The following is a 22,510-nucleotide window of genomic DNA, read 5'->3' on the forward strand; positions in this document are numbered from 1 at the left end:
GTTTGCACACTAAACAAAATTCGACCATTTAACATAAACAGTCATTTCTTATACATCTAAATCTTTAGTCAAATAAAAATTAGTATATGTTTTTTATTAACCCGTTGTAACGCACTGGCAATTTTGCTAGTCATAATAGAATCTGTAACAACATTGTATAGAATTTGTACTACGCTAGTTAATTACACCGGCGGCAACTCGTCATCATCAGCTGACAAGTCTGGTGCCTCAGCCGCATCTCTCGATGTTGTCACTGCTTTGAACGGCGGCGAGACCACGCAGCGGCACATCGGGCACGTCCCGTGCGAGTGCAGCCACATGTCGATAAACCCCATGTGGAATATGTGTCTGCACGCCGGCACCTGCCGCACCATCTCGCCGCCGCGCACGTCCTCCAGGCACACCGAGCACACGACGCCGCTGCTTGCAGCCGCCGCTGCCGGCTCAGACCTGCCGTCGTTGGCCTTTAGCGGGTTGCACTGGAACGCGAACGCCGGCGGAGCGTCCACTACTTGAGCGCACGCGTAGCCTGGCCGCGCGGGGCCAGCTGTTGCCCTGACCGTGACAACCAGCTCCGCGCCCTGCCCTGTTGCTGGCCGACGGAGCCACCCCTTGGGCGCGAAGCAGCTGCCGATGCCGAGCAGCAGCGCGGCCAGAGCGGCGATGGCGAGCGCCTTCCAGACGGTGACCGAGGAGGCGAGCACGCAGAAGAGGAAGATGGACAGGCACACGGCCGCAATGCCGTAGAAGGGGTTCTAGCCGCCGTCGACCTCATCGACGACGCCGGCGTCGGCGTTCCTCGCCTGGAGCTGGTGCCTTGGGTACAAGTTGAGCATGGTGATATCGGTGAGCGCGTCGTCAGAAGCTGATTGCCGTGCTTAGCTTGCGTGCACTAGCTCGTTAGCTTCAATCGTGTGCATTGCCGCCATGAACGAACGTTTTCGCGGCAATTTATAGTGTTCGCCATGGGGGTTTGGCACCAGGCGGGCCAGGCGGCTTTAGCGTGTCACTGCTGCAGTTTGGTCAATATTTTCATGGCGAATTTTAATAAATGAACATTCAGCTACCTGTCCTGTTCATACTACACATGTGTTACTTTATCCGGATGAACAATTAATAATTAATGGACTATACGAGTATACGTATTACTAATGACCACCGCACGGCGGAATTGAGAGCTTAGGCTTGTTCTACCTTCTTGAGGCGTCGTAGGAGTTTCTGTTTGTCAGGGGCACGCTAGGGTCGAACGTCCTACCTGTGTGCTTCTACCGGCGTTGTTGACGTCTACGGATATCAATATCCTTCCTAAAGCCATCATTGGAGCACTTCTGCAGCCCATCTCCTGCTACTCTCGCAGGAGTTGCTCATTCTTGTGCTATGCCGTGCGTGCTTCAAGCTCCTCCAATGGTCTGTCCAGCCTGCTTGGTGTTGCCGCAGTCGATTGGTTCTTCGCAATGAATTCTTTGCCACTGTCTCTCTTCTTTGACGGATGCTTTGTCATCGTCGCTGCTCGGGCGAATACTTTGCTGCTGACGTCGCTTCGGGCTCCCCCCCTCATGCAGATGCTACGGAGTGTTCGATTTGTAGTGGTGATTCTATAGAAGATGCCTGTGAAGTTCGCGACTTTCACTAGCCTTTCACACTGGTAGTTGATAAAAACACTAGTGAAAATAGGTTTAGAATCACCGGTCCTCATGTTCTGTGTACTAGAGCATGTACTCGACTGGCACAAAGGACAACCATGTCGATGAGGATCATGTTGTGCCACTATCAAGGTGTAGCACCCGGTTTTAAGAATAAAACCAGATACGCACCATATGTGAGCCCTAGGAAGTCAAATCTCACATATAGATACAAATAAGGGTAATATCAAAAGACAATGCTTAAATACATAGCGTATTAGTATAAAGATTATAACCTCAGAGTATAGACGGTGGAAAGACGACTCCGATCTTCAGGTGAAGACTCCAAATCCACATGAACAACTGACTGGTTGATCACAAGCCTAATTCCTCCAAACTCTAGCAATCTGGTACCCATCCGGAATTTTTATCCAAATAATTAAAAAATAAAGCAAGCGTAAGTACATGTCGTACTCAACAAATATAACATGGGGTTCATGAGGCTTAAAAGGCTGACACTGGTTCACTGCGATTAGCTTTTAATGAGTCATGATTTTAGCAATTGAGTAGCAACAAGTTTATCACAAGCCCATAAACACATGCTCAGGTAAACATGAATAATGAATAGCATAAACAGTAATCATTAATGAGCATCTTCATCATCAGTATCATATGTGTTCATTATCATTATCCATTAGTGATCATCTATTCCGTAAGGGTTCCAAGGCCGCTCGTGACCGTGAGCACGGCTGATATACCAGTTTTACACTTTGCAGAGGTTGTACACTTTCACTGTGAGTCGTGATTTACCCTTTCGCCTGAGGCGGCCAACCTCTTGACCCACTACCAAGGAAGGTCGGCAGGGTTCACTATGAAGCCTTTCAAAGGTTCGTCTAACAAGTTAGGGCCGCTAGGTTTCTGTAGCCTGCAAATGTAGGGCTCCCCTTCCAGCAGGCACAATGACGTGCAACCTATACACTGACGGACAGAGGCCGCACTATATCTAACCTGGAACACATCCCTTTTGCGCCATAAAGGTAACCACTAACAAGCTAGAAAAGGTTCTCATACTGAGCTAAAGCCAGAGCCATATATGCCTCACAGCTGTACTGTAAGTCCCAGATGATCACTTACAGATAAGTCCTTAGGGAGAGGAATCTAGAGCACCAGAAAATAACCCAATGCTCTAGCCCCCTTGTTCTATGTTGCTAAAAAGCATCTTTTAATGTTTATTGCATATACCATTAGTCAAGTTACATGATCATGGTTGTAGTTGAGCACTAGCATCATACTATCCAAATGCAGTAACCCAGAGGTATCAAGGTACAGGGTAACAAAGTACTAGGAAAATTACTATGGTTGTTAAGGTAGACACATACAGTATGAATTAAATGCTTAAAGGTGAATAGGTAACAAGGAAGATCCCATGCTATACTTGCCTTAACTTGCTTTTCCCCCAAAGCAATATGCTCAAAAGCCTTTAGTATTCAACTTTCAATCTTCTGCTTCCAATTCTCAGCTTCTAGTCTTCAGAGAATAGCTTCTTAATCACCACGTAAACCTCACCGATTGACTGAACCATATATCACCACACAAGTATCCATACAATCATACACGAACAGACAATAGATCTAAATTAGAACAATACACCAAACATAACAAAAAATAGGTGAAAGAGTTTAAAATATGATTCTACGCATCGCTACGAACACACAGTCACGAGAGGCACGTTAATCGAAGCTACAGCTGAAAAGATATAACTACCGAGAGATCTACGCATAAAACTATTAGCTTTAGGTGTTTTAATTATATAAAAACATGTATAAGATATTTATGGAGATTATAATTTAAGTCCAATTTAGATTTGAATTATAAATCTAAAGTGAAACGAATCATATTTTATTTATAAAATCCAGTTAAATAATTGTTAATCAAGATATGATTTAAACCATGAAAATTTTAGAAATAGTAACATGATAAACACTATTACTAACACTCAGATTTCGTTGCCATCAATCTAACGCAACTTGAATGGCTCAGAACAGAGTTGAAATGTAGAAGATATGAAATAAACAAGATTTCTTTTAATCGAATAATAGATTAAATCTAATCATGAATTTTAAAAGTTAAAAACATACCAGAACAGTAGTATGAACATGTAGATTATGAAATTACGAACCTAACGCAAGTTGAACAGATCAAATCGGAGTTTAAACGGAGAAGTTACGGCCTAAACAAATCTAGTGGCAAAACTGTAAATAGCTGAAAACGTATTTTTGAAGTCAATTAAACGAAATACGCTTTTAAAAGAAGAAAACAGAAGCTATGGAATACGCAAAGGACGGCGGGTTCTATTTTTGAAAAAAGCGAGGGGCTCTTTAGCTAAACCTCCATGCGAAGGGGTATCGGCCATCTGGGGCCATCCGATTAGAAACTGGCGGCCACGATTGGATCGGCGGGGAAGAGAGAGAGAGCTTGGACAGCCGGTGATGACAGGGACGGCGGTGGCGCCATGGCTGGGTGAGTACGGCCTCATCAGAGTTCACGAAAAAGGTCCTACGGGCCATGGTTATCAACGAAAAAGGTACGGGGTGAGAGAGGAGGTTGATGCGCACTCGTTCGGATGATTTACCTCGGCGTGGAGGGCAGCACAGCGCTCGGCGACATCAAGCTCCTTCGGTGGGATCCGAGCGATGGCGCTAGGCTAGCTCGGGGCGAGAGCAGAGCGAGATAGGGCGTGGGGTAGGTAGCGGCGGGCACGGGCATCCGGTATTTAAGGGACCTGGAGCCTTGGGAGGCACGGCAAGCGGAGGGAGCCATGGGAGGGGCGGACACAGCTGGCGACGGTGGAGTCCGTGTCGGTCACGAGGTAGGAGGCGGAGCTGACAGTTCGGGCCCACCCGTCGGTGAGACCAGGCGGGGAACGGCGCGGCGTAGCTACTGTGGTCTAGGCCGGCCCACGAGCGGAGAGGGGCAAGAGACGCTGGGCCGAAAAAGAAAAGCTGGCCTGCGTGCGACTGGGCTGCGGGAACAGAGAAAAGGCTGGGCTGGCTTGGTGCCTGGGCTAAAAAAGAGAGAGGGAGGATGAGTTTTTCTCTTCCATTTCTTTTTCCTATTTCATTTTCAAAACTAAATTCAAGTATGACCCAAAGTCAAATTCAAATGGGGTTTCAAACACACTTTTCAATTCAATCAGGATTGAGAAATTTTGGTAAGTTTTTCAAGAATAAATTCTACACCTTTTTAAATTCTTTTATTTTAAAATTTTCTTTTCTTTTACTCAAAGCCATTTTTAATTTCTTTCCAAATCAATCCAAACCATTTTGAATTTTAAATCAAAACCGCTCAATCAAATACTTCGAATGCAAGGGCATGTATGCACAAACATGTTTCTAAACCTTATATTAAATTTTAATTTCATGAAAATTTTTATTTCCTATGTTTTAATGAACACAAAATTCTAAATTTAATCATTTTAGCTCTATTTCCAAAAATTCAAAATTTAGGGTGTTATAATTCTACCCCCCTTAAGATGAATCTCGTCCCCGAGATTCGGACGACATCGACTGGGAGATAGAGATACTTTGTCTTTAGACTCTTCTTTACTTTATTGTGTAGTTCCATCGTCTTGATCAGAATCCCACTTTACTTTGCATACCTATTAATCTTACTCCAAGTAACTTGTCAAACTAACTCCAAGATTATGATAGGTACCTTGAATAGTTCTTAAGCAACTCCAATCACTAGGCCATCTTTCCTATAATACCAATTTTCTTCCTAAAATATTTATCTTCCAACAGAGCCTGACGAATCTCTTAGTTAGAAGAAAATTCTACCACCAACCTTCAAAACATTAACGATTCCGGTCAAGTTGCTCAAACTTAGAATAAAATTCTTAGTCCTTGGTGTCACCCGAACCTTCTTAGCATGACTCTCCATTGCTAAGGGCATCGGTCGCGACTTTTGCTTCTCCAAGTGTTAGCACTTTTCCAAGTCATAACCAATTTCATTCCAATAAAGATATCACAAGCTCAAGACTAACTTGGTGAAGATGTCCTGTAGATTCTTGTGATCCTCCTATATGTCACTTTTACCCCAAGAAGATATTACTTCGATGCTCCACAATGGATAACTCCATATAACCTGTTAGGTAGTTTAACTCACGCTTCCTTAGCTGACTTAATGAACAAACCACTACTTTTCTTCTTGTGTAAAGACACATTCCACATCTTGACAAGGTGCATCATTGTAGATATGAAACTCTCGAATGGATCTAGCAAAGCTAATACTTAGGTTTTACTCCAACCTCTTCTTGGATTCCTTCAAACACTTAGTTGAGGTCTCTTGATCCAAGCTAACTTAAAAGCTTCTCTGATAGCTCTACCAAAATCTTGATGATCTTGATTAAACCTCTCTTGAACCTTTAATCAAACTTCTTTGAGATTCTGAGTTTCACATCCTTGGGTACCACCACGCTTTCGTTGCGCAAACTAGAACGTATGACACTTCATCTTGCAAATTCTGTAACTTGGCTACCCTCTTAAGAAAAGATAAACTAGGGGTCACCAAAGTATAGCTTGCACCTCCTTCTAGATGAGCTAACTAGTATCAAGATGTTCTGACATCCCAATGATACTCTTGTGTATGGGTAAGAACAAGAAATCTAAAATTCCTCGCGAGCAGAAAAACAGCAGCATCGTAAAATGGCTGTAACTCTCATTCTTTTCATCCAATGAAGTTGTAGCTTATACCGTTGGAAAGCTTATAAAATTATCTACAACTTTCTTATAGAACACTTTTCAAAATTCCACAGTTAACTTGATCAAAAACCGTGCACAACAGAAACTGTTCTAGGTTTCAAACAGTACAGATGCATCGCATTGTGATTTTCGTATCTCCGTAACCAAAATAACTATCAGGCTAATTCTTGTGCTCAGAGAAAGATATTGAAGTCTACTATTGTCCAAAATTTTCTCATGATTTTTGGTTGTCCAAGCATAATGATATGAGCTGAAGAGTGCAGACTGCTCCGAAAAGACAGGATAGGAAAAACAGAAGAAAACCAAGACCCGACTATTTATTGCACTGATCCTTTGCCTTAGGCCTATAAACTAAATGAAATTGTGGGGACACCCAACGAGATCATTGCACTCATTACAAAAATCCAAAACAATCGTAAGCATAATAACAGTTCAACAAAGCAATAAAGGTGCACACTCAATCATTGACTCAACTTGTGATACTATCGTTTTTATTACATAAAGGGCACCAACTCCTATTCCTTAAACATGCTGTGGTTACATGAGCATCTAGGGTAGCATCTCTTGCATGGGAGTGAGAGTGACACATCATCCACTTCCTCAATTTCATCATGGCTTCCTTCGTGTTGCATGTCACTTATCACTTGCTGGTGGTAATCCAGTAGTGATCTGACTCTGGCTACTTCCATGGTGTAATTGTTGATCCTTCCATGGGCAAAATTTAGCATAATGTCCTTCTTGTTGGCAATGATAACACATGATCTTAGCTGTATCTTTTGTGGTATAAAATTCCATAGAATTGTTGCTAGGTGTGTTGCCAACTTGCTGACTCCGAAGGTTCATCTTTGTTGGATTTGACCGCTTTTTAACTCGTTTGATCTTTCGGGGTTGAACTCCTTATAGGTGATCGTCCACCCATCTATGCATACCTCCGGTGGAAAGAGTGGAGTAATCTTAGCTTGAGAAACTTTTGACTCTTTAGAGTCGGAGTTTATCTGACTAGGGATTGGAGCTGGGTGTGACAAGGTAGTAGAACTCGAATATTGATTGCTTCCCAATTCTAGCTCTGGCGAGACTACCTTCCTCTTCTTATCCACATTGTCCTCAGGTACAAGCTGAATACCTTCATACTCAATTCTTTCTCCTAATGGTGTTGTTAGAAGAACCAAACGTTGGGCACTGCTTAATCACTCCTTTACAGGCAGACAACCATCCCTGTCCTAAGATAACATCAATTTTCATTGACTCCAAAACGATAAGGTTTGCCATGAAGTTCACCCCCTTATAGTCAAGACTAACTTTTGGGCATATGTGGTCTGCCTTCACTTCACCTCCTAGAGAGTTAATCATCACCGGTTTCCTTATCGGAAGCATAGTTATCTTATGGTCTTCTACATATTGGCTAGAGATAAACGAATGTGAAGCTCTGGGATCAAACATCACTGTGGCGGGAGCTGAGTTTACTAGAATAAAGCCATACACAACCTCCTTAGCTCCATGAGTAGTAGTCATATCCACATTATTCAATCTTCCTTGGATGTAGTTTCTCTTTACTTTACTTCCTTGCTCCTGTTTCTTCTTGTCGAAGGCAGTTAAGGACAACGTAGCTTGATCCCCCTGACCTTTGATACCGGGTCTCCTCATTACGACCCATCTATATAGATGAAGAGAGAAGGTTTAGAATAGAGGCAAGGTTTTCATAACAGAACAGAGGGCTGAAGTGAGCATAACCTTTTAGAAAATAACAAGGTTGGAGGGAAAACAAGAAGTAAGCAAAGATAAAGGAATGCTAAAACGGCCAGTTCTATCTTAGGCTTGCGTTCTACAGTCAGCATTGCTCTGATACCACTTTGTAGCACCCGGTTTTAAGAACAAAACTAGGTACACACCATATGTGAGTCCAGGAAGTCAAATCTCACATATAGCTACAAATAAAGGTAATATCAAAAGACAATGCTTAAATACATAGCGTATTAGTATAAAGATTATAACCTCAAGAGTATAGATGGTGGAAAGACAACTCCGATCTTCAGATGAAGACTCCAAATCCATAGGGACAACTGACTGGTTGATCACAAGCCTAATTCCTCCAAACTCTAGCAATCTGGTACCCATCTAGGATTTTTATCCAAATAATTAAAAAATAAAGCAAGCGTAAGTACATGTCGTACTCAACAAATATAACATGGGGTTCATGAGGCTCAAAAGGCTGACACTAGGTTCACTGCGATTAGCTTTTAATGAGTCATGATTTTAGCAATTGAGTAGCAACAAGTTTATCATAAGCCCATAAACACATGATCAGGTAAACATGAATAATGAATAGCATAAACAGTAATCATTAATGAGCATCTTCATCATCAGTATCATATGTGTTCATCATCATTATCCATTAGTGATCATCTATTCCATAAGGGTTCCAAGGCCGCTCGTGACCGTGAGCACGGCTGATATACCAGTTTTACACTTTGCAGAGGTTGTACACTTTCACTGTGAGTCGTGATTTACCCTTTCACCCGAGGCGGCCAACCTCTTAACCCACTACCAAGGAAGGTCGGCAGGGTTCACTATGAAGCCTTTCAAAGGTTCGTCTAACAAGTTAGGGCCGCTAGGTTTCTGTGGCCGGCGAATATAGGGCTCCCCTTCCGGCAGGCACAATGATGCGCAGCCTATACACTGATGGACAGAGGCCGCACTATATCCAACCCGGAATACACCCCTCTTGCGCCATAAAGGTAACCACTAACAAGCTAAAAAAGGTCCTTATACTGAGCTAAAGTCAGAGCCATATAGCCCTCACAGCTGTACTGTAAGTCCCGGATGATCACTTACAGATAAGTTCTTAGGGAGAGGAATCTAGAGCACCAGAAAATAACCCAATGCTCTAGCCCCCTTGTTCCATGTTGCTAAAAATCATCTTTTTATGTTTATTGCATATACCATTAGTCAATTTACAAGATCATGGTTGTAGTTGAGCACTAGCATCATACTATCCAAATGCAATAACCTAGAGGTATCAAGGTACAGGGTAACAAAGTATTAGGAAAATTACTATGGTTGCCAAGGTAGACACATACAGTTTGAATTAAATGCTTAAAGGTGAATAGGTAACAAGGAAGATCCCATGCTATACTTGCCTTAACTTGCTTTTCCCCCAAAGCAATATGCTCGAAAGCCTTTAGTATTCAACTTTCAATCTTCTGCTTCCAATTCTCAGCTTCTAGTCTTCAGAGAACAGCTTCTTAATCACCACGTAAACCTCACCGATTGACTGAACCATATATCACCACACAAGCATCCATACAATCATACACGAAGCAGACAATAGATCTAAATTAGAATAATACACCAAACATAACAAAAAAATAGGTGAAAGAGTTTGAAATATGATTCTACGCATCGCTACGAACACACAGTCGCGAGAGACACGTTAATCGGAGCTACAACTGAAAAGATACAACTACCGAGAGATCTACTCATAAAACTATTAGCTTCATGTGTCTTAATGGTATAAAGACATATATAAGATATTTTAGAGATTATGATTTAAGTCAAATTTAGATTTGATTTATAAAACTAAAGTGAAACAAATCATATTGTATTTATAAAATCCAGTTGCATAATTGTTATTTAAAATATGATTCAAACCATGAAATTCTAGTATTAGTGACATGATAAACACTGTTACTAACGCGTAGATCTTGACGCTATGAATCTAACGCAACTTGAATGGACTAAAACGGATCTAAGACGTAGAAGATATGATTTAAACAAGATTTCTTTTAATTGAATAATAGATTAAATCTAATCACAAATTTTAAAAGTTAAAAACATACCAACAGTAGTATGAATACATAGATTATGAAATTACAAACCTAACGCAAGTTGAACGGATCAAATCGGAGTTAAAACAGAGAAGTTACGGCCTAAACAAATCTAGTGGCAAAACTGTAAATAGCTGAAAACGTATTTTTGAAGTCAATTAAACGAAATACGCTTTTAAAAGAAGAAAACAGAAGCTATGGAATACGCAAAGGACGGCGGGTTCTATTTTTGAAAAAGCGAGGGGCTCTTTAGCTAAACCTCCATGCGAAGGGGTATCGGCCATCTGGGGCCATCCGATTAGAAACTGGCAGCCACGATTGGATTGGCGGGGAAGAGAGAGAGAGAGAGCTGGACGCCGGCGATGACAGGGACGGCGGCGGCGCCATGGCCTCATCAGAGTTCACGAAAAAGGTCCTACGGGCCACGATTATCAACGGAAAAGGTACGGGGTGAGAAAGGAGGTTGATGCGAACTCGTTCGGATGATTTACCTCGGCGTGGAGGGCAGCACAGCGCTCGGCGACATCAAGCTCCTTCGGTGGGATTGGAGCGACGGCGCTAGGCTAGCTCGGGGTGAGAGCAGAGCGAGATAGGGCGCGGGGTAGGTAGCGGCGGGCACGGGCATCCGGTATTTAAAGGACCGGAGCCTTGGGAGGCACGGCAAGCGGAGGGAGCCGTGGGAGGGGCGGACACGGCCGGGGACGGTGGAGTCCGCGTCGGTCACGAGGTAGGAGGCGGAGCTGACAGGTCGGGCCCACCCGTCGGTGAGACCAGGCGGGGAACGGCGCGACGTAGCTACTGTGGGCTGGGCCAGCCCACGAGCGGAGAGGGGCAAGAGACGCTGGGCCGCGGGAAAGAAAAGCTAGCCTGCGCGCGGCTCGGCTGCGGGAACAGAGAAAAGGCTGGGCTGGCTTGGTGCCTGGGCTAAAAAAGAGAGGGAGGATGAGTTTTCCTTTTCCATTTCTTTTTCCTATTTCATTTTCAAAACCAAATTCAAGTATGACCCAAAGTCAAATTCAAATGGGGTTTCAAACACACTTTTCAATTCAATCAGGATTGAGAAATTTTGGTAAGTTTTCCAAGAATAAATTCTACACCTTTTTAAATTTTTTTTATTTTAAAATTTTCTTTTCTTTTACTCAAAGCCATTTTTAATTTCTTTCCAAATCAATTCAAACCATTTTGAATTTTAAATCAAAACCGCTCAATCAAATACTTCGAATGCAAGGGCATGTATGCAGTTATGCACAAACATGTTTCTAAACCTTATATTAAATTTTAATTTCATGAATATTTTTATTTCCTATGTTTTAATGAACACAAAATTCCAAATTTAATCATTTTAGCTCTATTTCCAAAAATTCAAAATTTAGGGTGTTACACAAGGCTAGGAGGCAATGGTGTAAGGATATGAGCGGTTAATACCTAAGAGGAGGGGATAAATTGGCTCTTTAAAAACTTAGGTCAATACGTAAGAGGAGGAGATTAATTGGCTCTTTAAAAACTAGCCTAGGGATATACATGATGTCTACCTATGTTTTTGTAGTGCTCTCTGTTTAAAAAAACCCACAAAAGTTTAGGGGAGCCACATAAGTAAACTAGCATATGCTAATCTAGGAAAAGTAAAGAGCACAGGGCCTTGCTTAGGTACAACCTTTACCTCATAGGATGAGGTAAGATCTCAAACAAATCTTAGCCCTTGGTTTTTGAGTTGCATACAACAATTAGATAATTATAAATTAACTAAAATGTTTAGAAAAAGAAAAAAAAGGCAACAAACTAAACAAATGTATATAAGATATCAAATATCCAAGAATAGTTTGTTTGTTTCCATAGAAAGCGATGGAGTGCACCAACATGCAACAGCGACATGCAATGCAGGTGGAGCCCTTAAGGCAAAGGGTGCCTAGCACCATACCAGACCTGCCAAAGTAGAGCTGTAGAGGTACATCATATACATGAACATATTATGTGAATATATTGATGGTTTGAGCCTAATCAACGTCAAAAGCTGCATTTTGATTACTGAATACTAATGTTGAATTATAAAAATAAATATTTAATTTACATACCAACATAGATTAATTTAAATAAATAACTAAAATGCACCTCTACGTTTGTCACATTGTAGAAAAAAATACAACTAATGTTTATGTACAATTAATGTTTATGTACATCTAACGTTGAGATAAGTTACAACTCCACGTAGATTAATTAATGAAAAAATGTTACATGTCACGTTGGGAATCATCCAATACAAATCCACGGTCACATGTTTACATGCATGTTAGATCTCTAATTGATAGATATGTTACCTCAAATTTAATTATTTTCCTATTTCTAAAAAATAATAATAAAATATTTCTCTTATTACCTCTTAGGAGGTAATATCTTATTATAGCCACCTAGATCGGCGGTCTGCAGTTATTTAGAGGTACCATAGCAAAACCGAATAGCACACCATCAAGCACAATGAGAAAGTGTAAATCTAGTAAGTAAAGGATCAAACAAGAGTGTAAACTCCCAATCATCACACGTTTATGTATCCCCTAATGTTGAATGCCAAAACACAACCTCTCGCCACGTTGGAACTCCATTGAGATACTCTCGTGACCACCAAGCCTTCCCCGATCAAGGTGTTAGGTTCTTCATAATTAAAGAATTGCACCAGCCAAAACAAGTTGGGGTTTAGGAGTGCATGTAAGTCTGAATGTTATAGTCTAGGGGTGGGAGTGGGAGTGGGAGTGAGCGAGGCCGGTGATGCATATTATTAGGCCTTGGTGAGTTGCTAGACTAGGACTCTAGGAGATTGGGGGAGGGGGCCGCCAGGCAGGCCGCAGGGGGTTTGCTGGTGTTCATCGATTGTTGTCTTAATTAGTTCGTTGGATCGGTTCTTTGGTTCGGTTTGAATAAAAAACCGAAGCTGTAGCCGAAGATCAAACTTCCGGGGTTAAAATATTGAAAACCAAAACAAACAACCGAACAAACCGATTCATCGGCTTGCCTCTGCTCGGTTTGGTTTTCGGTTTTTGTTAGTTGAAAAACTGCACAGCCCTACAAACATGCCCTCAATTATCACAAGCCTATTGATTGCCACAGTGCTAGTAGTTGTTCTGGCTTCACATTTCCCACCTTGCACAACTGATCAAAACGTACGCTACTATTCGAAAACATTTCTAACTCTTTATTACAGCCCGCACTACTATAGCGCTACCACGAACCAGCCTGCGATCCTACCGGCGCGGCCGTCGTAACCCGTCGCCGCGGCGAGAGATCAGACCTGCACAGCGGGCACGTGACGTGCATCTGCAGCCACGCGTCGATGCAGCCGACGTGGAACAGGTGCCGGCACTCGGGCAGGCTCCGCACCATCTCGCCGCCGCGAAGGTCCTCCAGGCACACGGCGCACGTCACTCCGTCTCCTCCGCCCGCGGGGCCGCCGCCGAGGCGGTGGTGCTGGTACGGGGACTTGGGCAGCGCGCTGATGTCTATTTCGGCAAGCCCGCACCCTACTCCGCTGGCTCTGCTGCCTGGCGCGGCGGTGGGACGAAACACCGTGCCGGCAGCATGACCCGCGGCCGCGAGGCTCAGGCACCGGGTGACGCCGGCGACGAGCACCGCGGCCAAGGCAGCGAAGGCGCACGCCTCCCAGATGATGACGGACGCGGCGAGCACGCAGGACGCGACGAGCAGCGAGCAGGACTCACCCGCCACGGTTGCCAAGACGCCGTAGCCGTCGCCGACGTCGTCGACAGACTCGCCGGAGAGCACCGCCACCGAGGGCCTCGTGTACAACCTTGGCATCTTCGGTAGAAACGTACTCTGTGCTATGCTGCTTACTTGGAACTTAGCTTGCGGCCAAAGCTTTTAGCGCGCGGCATTAAGTAGTCCGTCATCGCTTCATCAGGAGACAGCGTCGAACCAACGCAGTAACCAGAGAGTATTTATATTAATAAAAAAATTCAGGAGCGCATCAGGTTCAGATTACGGCGGAAACGGCAGTAACCATGTGTTCCTTGGCATGTTTATCACCGTGTCGAGTCTCAAGTCTGAACGCCGGTTACAGCACGTTCAAGTTCTTGTGTGCTTCTAGAACTTGTTGTGTTAATGGCATGGACAGCTAGGGCGGATACTGAAAATTGTATATACGCAACAACGAAAAAAAAAACAGTTCTGTTTGTTGGAACTCTCCCGCCGGTTATTCTTTTTGTGATAGACAGGGCCCAAGTGAACAATTTGCTTATCCACCAATGCGTAGTTGAAAATTTGTAGAAGCACACAACAAGTTCTAGAACAGCCTGCCGAAACGGGCGCCATATTCCTGCCGTCGTCATATAGCGCCTACTCGACTTGGTAATCAAAATGAGCGCCATTCCTGCCAGCGCGATATCTCAGCAACTCAGCTACCTTCACGCAAGAGCAGGAGGACATACAGTGAATGGACGGATAGGTTTGAGTGACGTGGCAGCTTGAGGATTGAGTTTTCAAAGAATTTATTGCCTATAGGCCCCGTTCGCTGGTCCGAAACTTAGCTGAAAATGGTTGAAAAACACTGTTGCGGTTGAATTGTTGTGAGAGAAAAACACTGTTCCAACGAAAAAAAGAAGCCGAACAAATCAAATATAGGGTAAACCGAATAGGGCCTAGTAACAGATTAGTTTCTTAGGCCCATTTGCATAGCTCAGCTTCACTAATGAAGTTGTTTTGTTTTGTTTCAGCTCATTGAGCAGCTTTATATCGATGAAGCTGAGTTGTTTTCATGACCCTGTTTAACAAAAGAGCTTCACACGATGACAAAAGGAACAAAATTAAAATGATGCCCTTAGCTTTTCATTCCTTCTCTATTATATTTTTTCTCATCTTCTTCCCATGGTATTTCTTTCCGACACATACGCCCATAAGCCCGTCAGCCGGCCATGCCTCTCACGGTAGCGCCTCTCGGCCACCCGCGCCTGACGGCAGCGCCTCTAATCGCGGTCGTGCGTGCTCGACGGCAGTGGCTCCTAGGCGTGTGAGCCTAATGGCGCCTCCCGGCCGCCCGTGCCCCATGGTGGCCCCTCCTCGTCGCGTCGCTGCATCCCTTGTGCGCCCGGCAACCGCGAGCCCCAATGACCTTTCCCTGGAGGGCCCTCGATCCCCGGTGGCAGCAACCGCAACCCGGCAAGAATGACGGCCGTGCGCCCATGCGGCGGTGGGCGCAGTCGCGGCGGTGCCCGTGCCGTGGCAGCCGTGTCCGCGCGTGGGTAAATCTGGCATCCGGACGAAATAGGCCCACGAGTGTGAGATGAAGCCGTGAAAAGTTACTATTTTCAGCTTCATCCTACCACATTCCGATGTGATAGAAAGATTTAAGAAGCCTCATGTGTGAAACTGTTTTCAAAAGACCCATTTGGCAAAAAAGAAGAAGAAGAAGAAGAAGCTCACAACAGCATATTATAAAGTTGTTGGCAAAGCTGTGCCAAACAAAGCCTTATTGGATGGGCAACAGAGTTTGCCTCAAAAAAATCGTTGTCACTGTGGTGTATGTGCACGGTTACTTTAATTGATCTACCAAAGGGAAACAATGATGTCATCGGGGATATGTAATCATGTTTGGACGTTGAAATACTACTCGCCAAACGGCGAGATGATAGGAAAAAGTGAATGATTGAGTTGACTTTTTTTTGAGAAAAAAACATGTATGATTGAGTTGACTTGAGGATGATTTTGTCCATATTGTATCATTTGTCAATCTCAAGAACCAATCAGACAGTGGCGACCGATTTCTTGCTACCAGGTCCATCGTATCTTTTAGACAAAAAAAAAAAGCATGGTCCCACGATACTTAAGCATACGTATAGGTATATAGGAATCATAAATAGACAAATGCAGTCTGTACAAAACTAGTTCAAGTGGATAACTCAGTCATATTTGTCCAACGTTATCGTCCTGATGAACTATAATTGCAACCTTCTCCATATAAAAATAAGTTACATTATACTCAAATATTAGCATTGATTGTAATCAAGGGTATAGGGTCGGTGTCTTGGAAACCGACCAGTAAATTTATCACCGTGCTAAGGGATTCGATGGCTAGCACTTAGGACACAAAGGATTTATACCGGTTTGGGATGAAGCCCTACGTTCAGTGTCGGAGATCTATGAGTATGTGTTTCTCAATGCCAAAGTGCTCCAAAAGGTTTACAATAGCAGGTATGAAAGCTATAGTCCTACTGGTAGAAAGTTTTTGAGGAAGGAAAATCGATCGTTTGGAAGAAGGCCTGACTCCTCTTATATAGTCGCGAGGGCCAGGTTACATGTAGAGAAGTAGGCTTCTCCTAGCCCGAGTGGCCAGGAGCCTGAGGGAGAAGCTTGCATGCTTGTTAAGCAGTCCATTTGGTCTTGTCACCGTGTCGGGGTATGGTCGTCGTGAGCTTGCTCCTTACGCCAAAGCATGGCGTACGGCGACAGTACTGTTCCGGCCATAGCGGCACAATGGGAGTGGTGGTTGCTCACCAACTCCCCTCTCCGGTATGGCTTGCTTGCTGGCGTCGTGGCTTCCGTCCTGGCGCTCTGTTTCTTCAGGGAGAAGTCGTGATGTCACTTTGTTGGGAGAGTGACTGTCCCATTGCGGGCTGCCTGCTCTCGAAATCGTGGCCCTGCTGCCCTGGCCTCTCATAGCCGGGTCGAGGGCTTTGGATCCGGTTAGAACAGGAGAGCTGGCTCCCGGTCATGATCTCCATGCTGTGGTGGTTAGGATCATACTCCTGTCCATCAGGCTTGACGGGATTTGGGCGGTGCCGAGCCACGCGGGGTGACGTTGTCGTGCCCTGGTGTTGTCTTGTCTGTCAGCGAGGTGCTGATCGAGGTAACGCTCTGCCCCAGGGTAGGATGGTCAGACAGAACGGTCGTCCTCCCTGTACTCGATGGAGTGGGCGAGTGCATGTCCCGTATGGATAGGCGTATTCAATGTGCCCTCCCATCTCTCCTCCTTTCCTTAGCAGCTAAGGCTAGGGCGGTTGAGGGCACTGTGCGGTGCATGGTCGAGAGGTGAGAGAGGTCGAGGATGGGCCTCGTATGACTTGGGATGAGAGGTCGTGGACGGGCCGTGTTTAGCTGGGCTATGGCCAGCCGGGCCGTCATGAGCAACTCTTATGTCCGCGCTTTGGGGTATCCCATTTACATAACCCCGACATATAGGTAGCAACTCTATAAAAATATTATGTGACAGTTGAACTCTCACAAACTACGTTATAAATATATAAGTAAAAATCTATCATATATAATTTATATATATAGCTATATACTAAATACATCAACGTAGATTAAATTACATTTTATAATGCGTTACACCGGAGGCTGATCGTCTTTTGTAGGGACCTCCTTAATAGGCAAAACCATGGCCCTACAGAGAGGACACGTGGAGTGAGAGTGCAGCCACATGTCGATGCAGCAGACATGGAACAGGTGCATGCACGCCGGCAGCCGCCTGACCACCTCACCTTCCTGCACAAGGCTCAGGCACACCGCACACTGCGCCCACCCGCGCCCGCTGCCGCTGCCCTCGCCACTGCTGGAGCCGCCGCCAACCGACAGGTCCCCGCCCCTATGGAACACGAACGACGGCAGCGTGGACACCGCGGAGGGGCTTAGCCCACCATCGCCGTCGGTGGTGCCGCCATGTAGGAAGAACGGCCGGGCCGCCACGTACACGACGGTTCCCCCCGCGCCGCGGCGGCGGCGGCGGCAGCACAGGCACTCGCAGATGACGATGATGAGGACGGAGACGGCGGTGGCGCAGAAGCCGATGCCGAGGAGCACAAGTGTGTCGTGCGTGCTGTAGCCGCCCTTGTCCGTCGAGTAGGGCAGCGAGTTGGTGTCCGACGACAGCGACATGGCTCAAGGCTGATTTTGCAGTGCAGAACTGCAGGCAGCTAGTTCTGTCGTTTGAGAGCTACGGTAGTATGGTCGCCTATGATCTATGAATATGAATGGTGCCGGTATCTTTATATTCTTGGAGGGGTGACCCTTGCCTTGGAGCTGGCTATATATAAAGTTGTGCAAGTTGAGCGTAAATTTTTAATTTTAGCGTTGAGATTCATAGATGTGAGTATACGACAATAGCAGATTAGTTATAGAACACAAGTAAATTTTATTTGTTGGTTGAGAATATACCTTGGGGCGCAGCTTGTTTGCCCACGGTATTGGAAATTTGGAATTGGTCTCAGAGCTTGTAATCCACTGAATTGTGGTTTTTGAAATGGATTATATAAAAAATTAGTAGTTTTTATTCAGTCAAAAAATTAGTGATCACGAGATGAACAAAATTTGTTATGTAGTTAGATCATTTCAGGTGTATTTCGCTTTCGATTCAATAGAGGTAGCTAGCAATCAAAAACGTCCCCAGAACGGACTATCATTGCCGGTTCAAAAACCGACAACCGGCACAACCAAAGCGGCAGTGATGAGGGGGCTGATCAATGCCCGACTGTGATAAGGTTTTCAGAAAACACAAAAACGAGATAAAAAAGGAGATGAAAAGTAGCATTTTTTAATACTAGGAAAGACCCCACCAGCTTGCCACACACTCACTTGATTTTTTTAATACAAGTCATGAGAATTTTCGCGCACTTTCGGCCGGCAGCGCTTTAACACCACAACCTCAGGCTTCGCGCGTTCGTCTGTAACCACTCCACAAAGACACTTGTGTCCATTTGGGATATTCATCCTTCTCATTCTATCTTCATCTGGTTTTAAAATGAGTATTTGGGACCATAAACGAATTCAAATGAAAAAGTTGTCAACTACAAAGTTTTATAAATTTTTGAGATTTACAACTTTGGTTTTGGTCATTTCTCCATCCAAGGTCCTTTGAAAATTTTGAATTTCAAGTGTGAAGAAATTTAGCCATAATTTTCTTTAGATAAATGATTTCAAATAAAAAAGTTGTCAACAACAAAGATGCATAACTTTTCGAGATTTACGATTTTTGTTTTGGTCGTTTCTCCTTCCGAGATCGTTTGAAAAATTCAAATTTTAAATGTGAGAATTCAAATGTAATTTTTGTTGGATAGACGATTTTAAATAAAAAATTGCCAACTACATTGTTGCATAACTTTTTGATATCTATAACTTTTGTTTTGTTCGCTTCTCCATCCGAGATCCTTAACTACAACTACACACTCGCTTATGACTATAGAGGATATGAATTCCTTTGGTATTAACTTTTATAAAATCTTGTAAAACAAATAACTCAGCATCAAAACAAATTTAAGTAAAAAACTTATGAACTATAAAGTTTCATAAGGTTTCGAGATTTATAATTTTTATTTTGATTGTTTCTCCATTCGAGATCCTCTTCTACCACTACACACTCACTTGTGACTTTAGAGCATATGAACTTCATTTGATATTAACTCTATAAAATCTTATGATACATATTTGGATATCCAAACGATTTCAAATAAAAATTTAAACTATAAAGTTGTAGACCTCGAAAAGTACTACAACTTTGATATAAAGTTCGTCTTCGTCGGACATCATATGACAAAGTTATGAAGTTTTTCATGTAGCCTATCACCGCTAGTTCAAACCACGAACCTGCAGTTTTTGCCAAAAATCGGCAATGATGACCAAATATCGCTGCCGGTTCATGTCTAAAACCAACAACGATATGAACCGACAGTGATGACCCGGATATCATTGCCGGTTTTAGCCAAAAGTGGGCAGTGATAGGCCGTCAACCACTATCACTGTCGGTTTCTCAATAGTGATGTGACCGGCTGTGAAAGTCAATTCTGTAGTAGTTTATGTTTATCTAATCTATTTTTACATGAAAACAAACATGACCACCCACTATTCAGTTTGTCCACATAAATTGCGATCATGGCGCGCCTAGGCCACTATATATAAATCTCATCATAGCAACATCTAATTGATCCGAGCTTATCGAATCATAAGAAAAGCTTCCCACAAGTGCACAACGGGAAGGTCAAATTCACTTTCCATTGCATGTATCTGGCCTGTTCTTGCACCATTGCTCTAGTTTGTGCGTCATCGATAACTCAGTCATCAACTGGAATGATATATGACATATGTGCAGTGCCTTGGAAATCTCGCGAGATAAGTTCCACAACGACTGCATTGTTTAAAGGTCTGGCTCTTCTTCCTGTTAGATAGCCATCTTCCATCCGGTTCATTAATAAATAATATATAATATGTATAATATATGCATCTTGCTAAGCTTTGACAAAAACAGCGACAGAGACTAATGTGAATACACAGTTATTTCAATGTGCGAGATTCCCACCCTCGTCGTCTACGCATGTTCCTCCACACCACGCTAAGGGTGTGTTTGATAGGAGAAATGTTTAAGTTTCTCATGAGAATCACCTGAATCACTTTCAAACGGTCTTTCCAGCAAGTTATTCAAAACCGAAACATTTGTACATTTCTACATACACATGCGACGCCTGGAGGCTAGTTTCGCACTTATTCTCATTTCATTAATTGCTTATTACTTTTTTGGATCATTTTTTCAGTTAATTCTTTTTAGTGCAACAAGTCAAAATAGTTTTTATTTAAGTTGTTCTCCATCCACAGAATTTTTTGAACATATTTTTATTTAAATGATTTTTTTTAATCAGAATCCAGTTTACCCGCCAAACGATTGGATAAAGTGACCCCTATTCATCATCAGAAATGTTTTTTGAAAAAATCTGAATCCGAAACATTTCTACGATAATCTAGAGCCCTACTAAATGCACCCTAAGTTATGTTACGGGGAGAGAAGGAAATGTTGAGAAAATAGATAATTTCGAGATTAAAACTAGAACATAAATCATAACGATCTCAAATACTAGTATTTAAAGACCTAACGTACTAGTTGAACGGAATAATAGCATGGCGAGCAACATCATGACTGAACCAGAGACATGTTGAAGTAATAGATCAGATCATGGCGTGCGTACCTCTCGTTTATAGATAGGGACATCGTGGCTGGTGGTGGTACAAAGTCGATGATGAGACATGGAGGAAGAGCTCGATGCAGTTGTTGACGAACACGACAGTATGCGGCACAACCTGACTTGTATGGAAGACGACCCATTGTGGAGATTATGAGCAGTTGCGCGAAGAGAGCTCCTGTAAAGCCTTCTAGGCTAGTGTGCGGGGCCACCATCTTTTGGTTCATTGGGCCATGTATCGTCTTAAAGATCGTTAGGGGGGTCACGTCCAGGGGTATCACACCCCCCAAACACTTCATATTTAGTCATGGTCGCCCAAGTTAGGGCTTGGGGTTTTTGCTTTTGATTAATCTGTTTTTGAACAGCCACCATCACCAATCGTGAAACTCCTACTTCGAGTGCTTAATTATTTGCAATTATCACTTCAATTGAGTTGCGTACTTTCGAGTTATTGCTTGTCTTCTTTAATTCATAGGCAGAGATTATCCTTCTTGGCGAGGTCAACCGGATTTGTGATAGGTCGATAACCAGAGAAGTTTTGGTGCTAAGGTTGTAGGGTTTGACACTTTTTATCTGAAGCCGGATCGGTGTGTCCTGCTCTAACCAAAACGATAGTTATCTCTACCTGACGGAAGATCGGGAATCATGTCCCCATCAAAATTTGTGTTGCTCAAGCAATCTACAACTTTGTAGTTGGCAAGATTTTTATTTGAAGTCGTATAAAGTCTCAAATATTGATTTTAAATTTTCATTTTTTAAAACTTAAAATTTAGAATTTTCAAATGACCTTTATGTTGACATGATGTATAGTTGTAGTGCTCACACGATCTATAACTTTATAGTTGACAGGTGTTTTAAGTATGTAGTGTAGTGGTAGGGGGTCAAGCAAAGCAAAAATTCATGGGTTTGAGTTATTTTCCATAAAACATTATATTCTTTTAGGCTTTTTATTTTTGGAAAACATTTACAAAAATGATCTTCTTAAATGTTTAAATATTATTTATAATGATGTTAATCGATTTATAGATAGTCAGGTTGTTCGCCTGTGCAAGCCACTAGCAAAGACTATTTGATAGAAACTGTTGGGCCCATAAATATGAGGATGATCGCCTCTAAAAACATCTTTTGTAGTTGTAACAACAAATTTATATTTTGCAAATTAGTATAGCTCAACTGGTTGGGTTCGTTGTGGTATAACCAGTCCACCTGGGTGCTCGTATTTTTCTAGATTTATTATAGGATTTGACGATGCTATTTTTTCAGTGGTAGACGACACGTGTTGTCAATAGTGAAGCGCCTGTGGTGATGACTTTGTCAATCTCAAGATATATCAATCCAACTCAAGAAGCTCATAGGAATAG

At 43.2% G+C, this 22,510-nt stretch overlaps 2 protein-coding genes and 1 pseudogene across 2 annotated transcripts; all 3 read right to left on the reverse strand.

Annotated features, from left to right (window-relative positions):
• Positions 1-182: 182 nt before the first annotated feature.
• Positions 183-836, reverse strand: LOC136468846 (RING-H2 finger protein ATL80-like; annotated as a pseudogene).
• Positions 837-13,416: 12,580 nt separating this feature from the next.
• On the reverse strand, positions 13,417-14,010 carry LOC136471556 (putative RING-H2 finger protein ATL69). The gene has a single exon (XM_066469301.1). The coding sequence runs from the start codon at positions 14,008-14,010 to the stop codon at positions 13,417-13,419; it is 594 nt and encodes a 197-aa protein (XP_066325398.1).
• A 3,522-nt stretch (positions 14,011-17,532) lies between these two features.
• Positions 17,533-18,081, reverse strand: LOC136471557 (E3 ubiquitin-protein ligase EL5-like). The gene has a single exon (XM_066469302.1). The coding sequence runs from the start codon at positions 18,079-18,081 to the stop codon at positions 17,533-17,535; it is 549 nt and encodes a 182-aa protein (XP_066325399.1).
• Positions 18,082-22,510: the final 4,429 nt, after the last annotated feature.

The sequence above is a fragment of the Miscanthus floridulus genome, chromosome 8 (assembly GCF_019320115.1).
Source record: "Miscanthus floridulus cultivar M001 chromosome 8, ASM1932011v1, whole genome shotgun sequence".
In the NCBI taxonomy this organism is placed as follows: Eukaryota; Viridiplantae; Streptophyta; class Magnoliopsida; order Poales; family Poaceae; genus Miscanthus; species Miscanthus floridulus.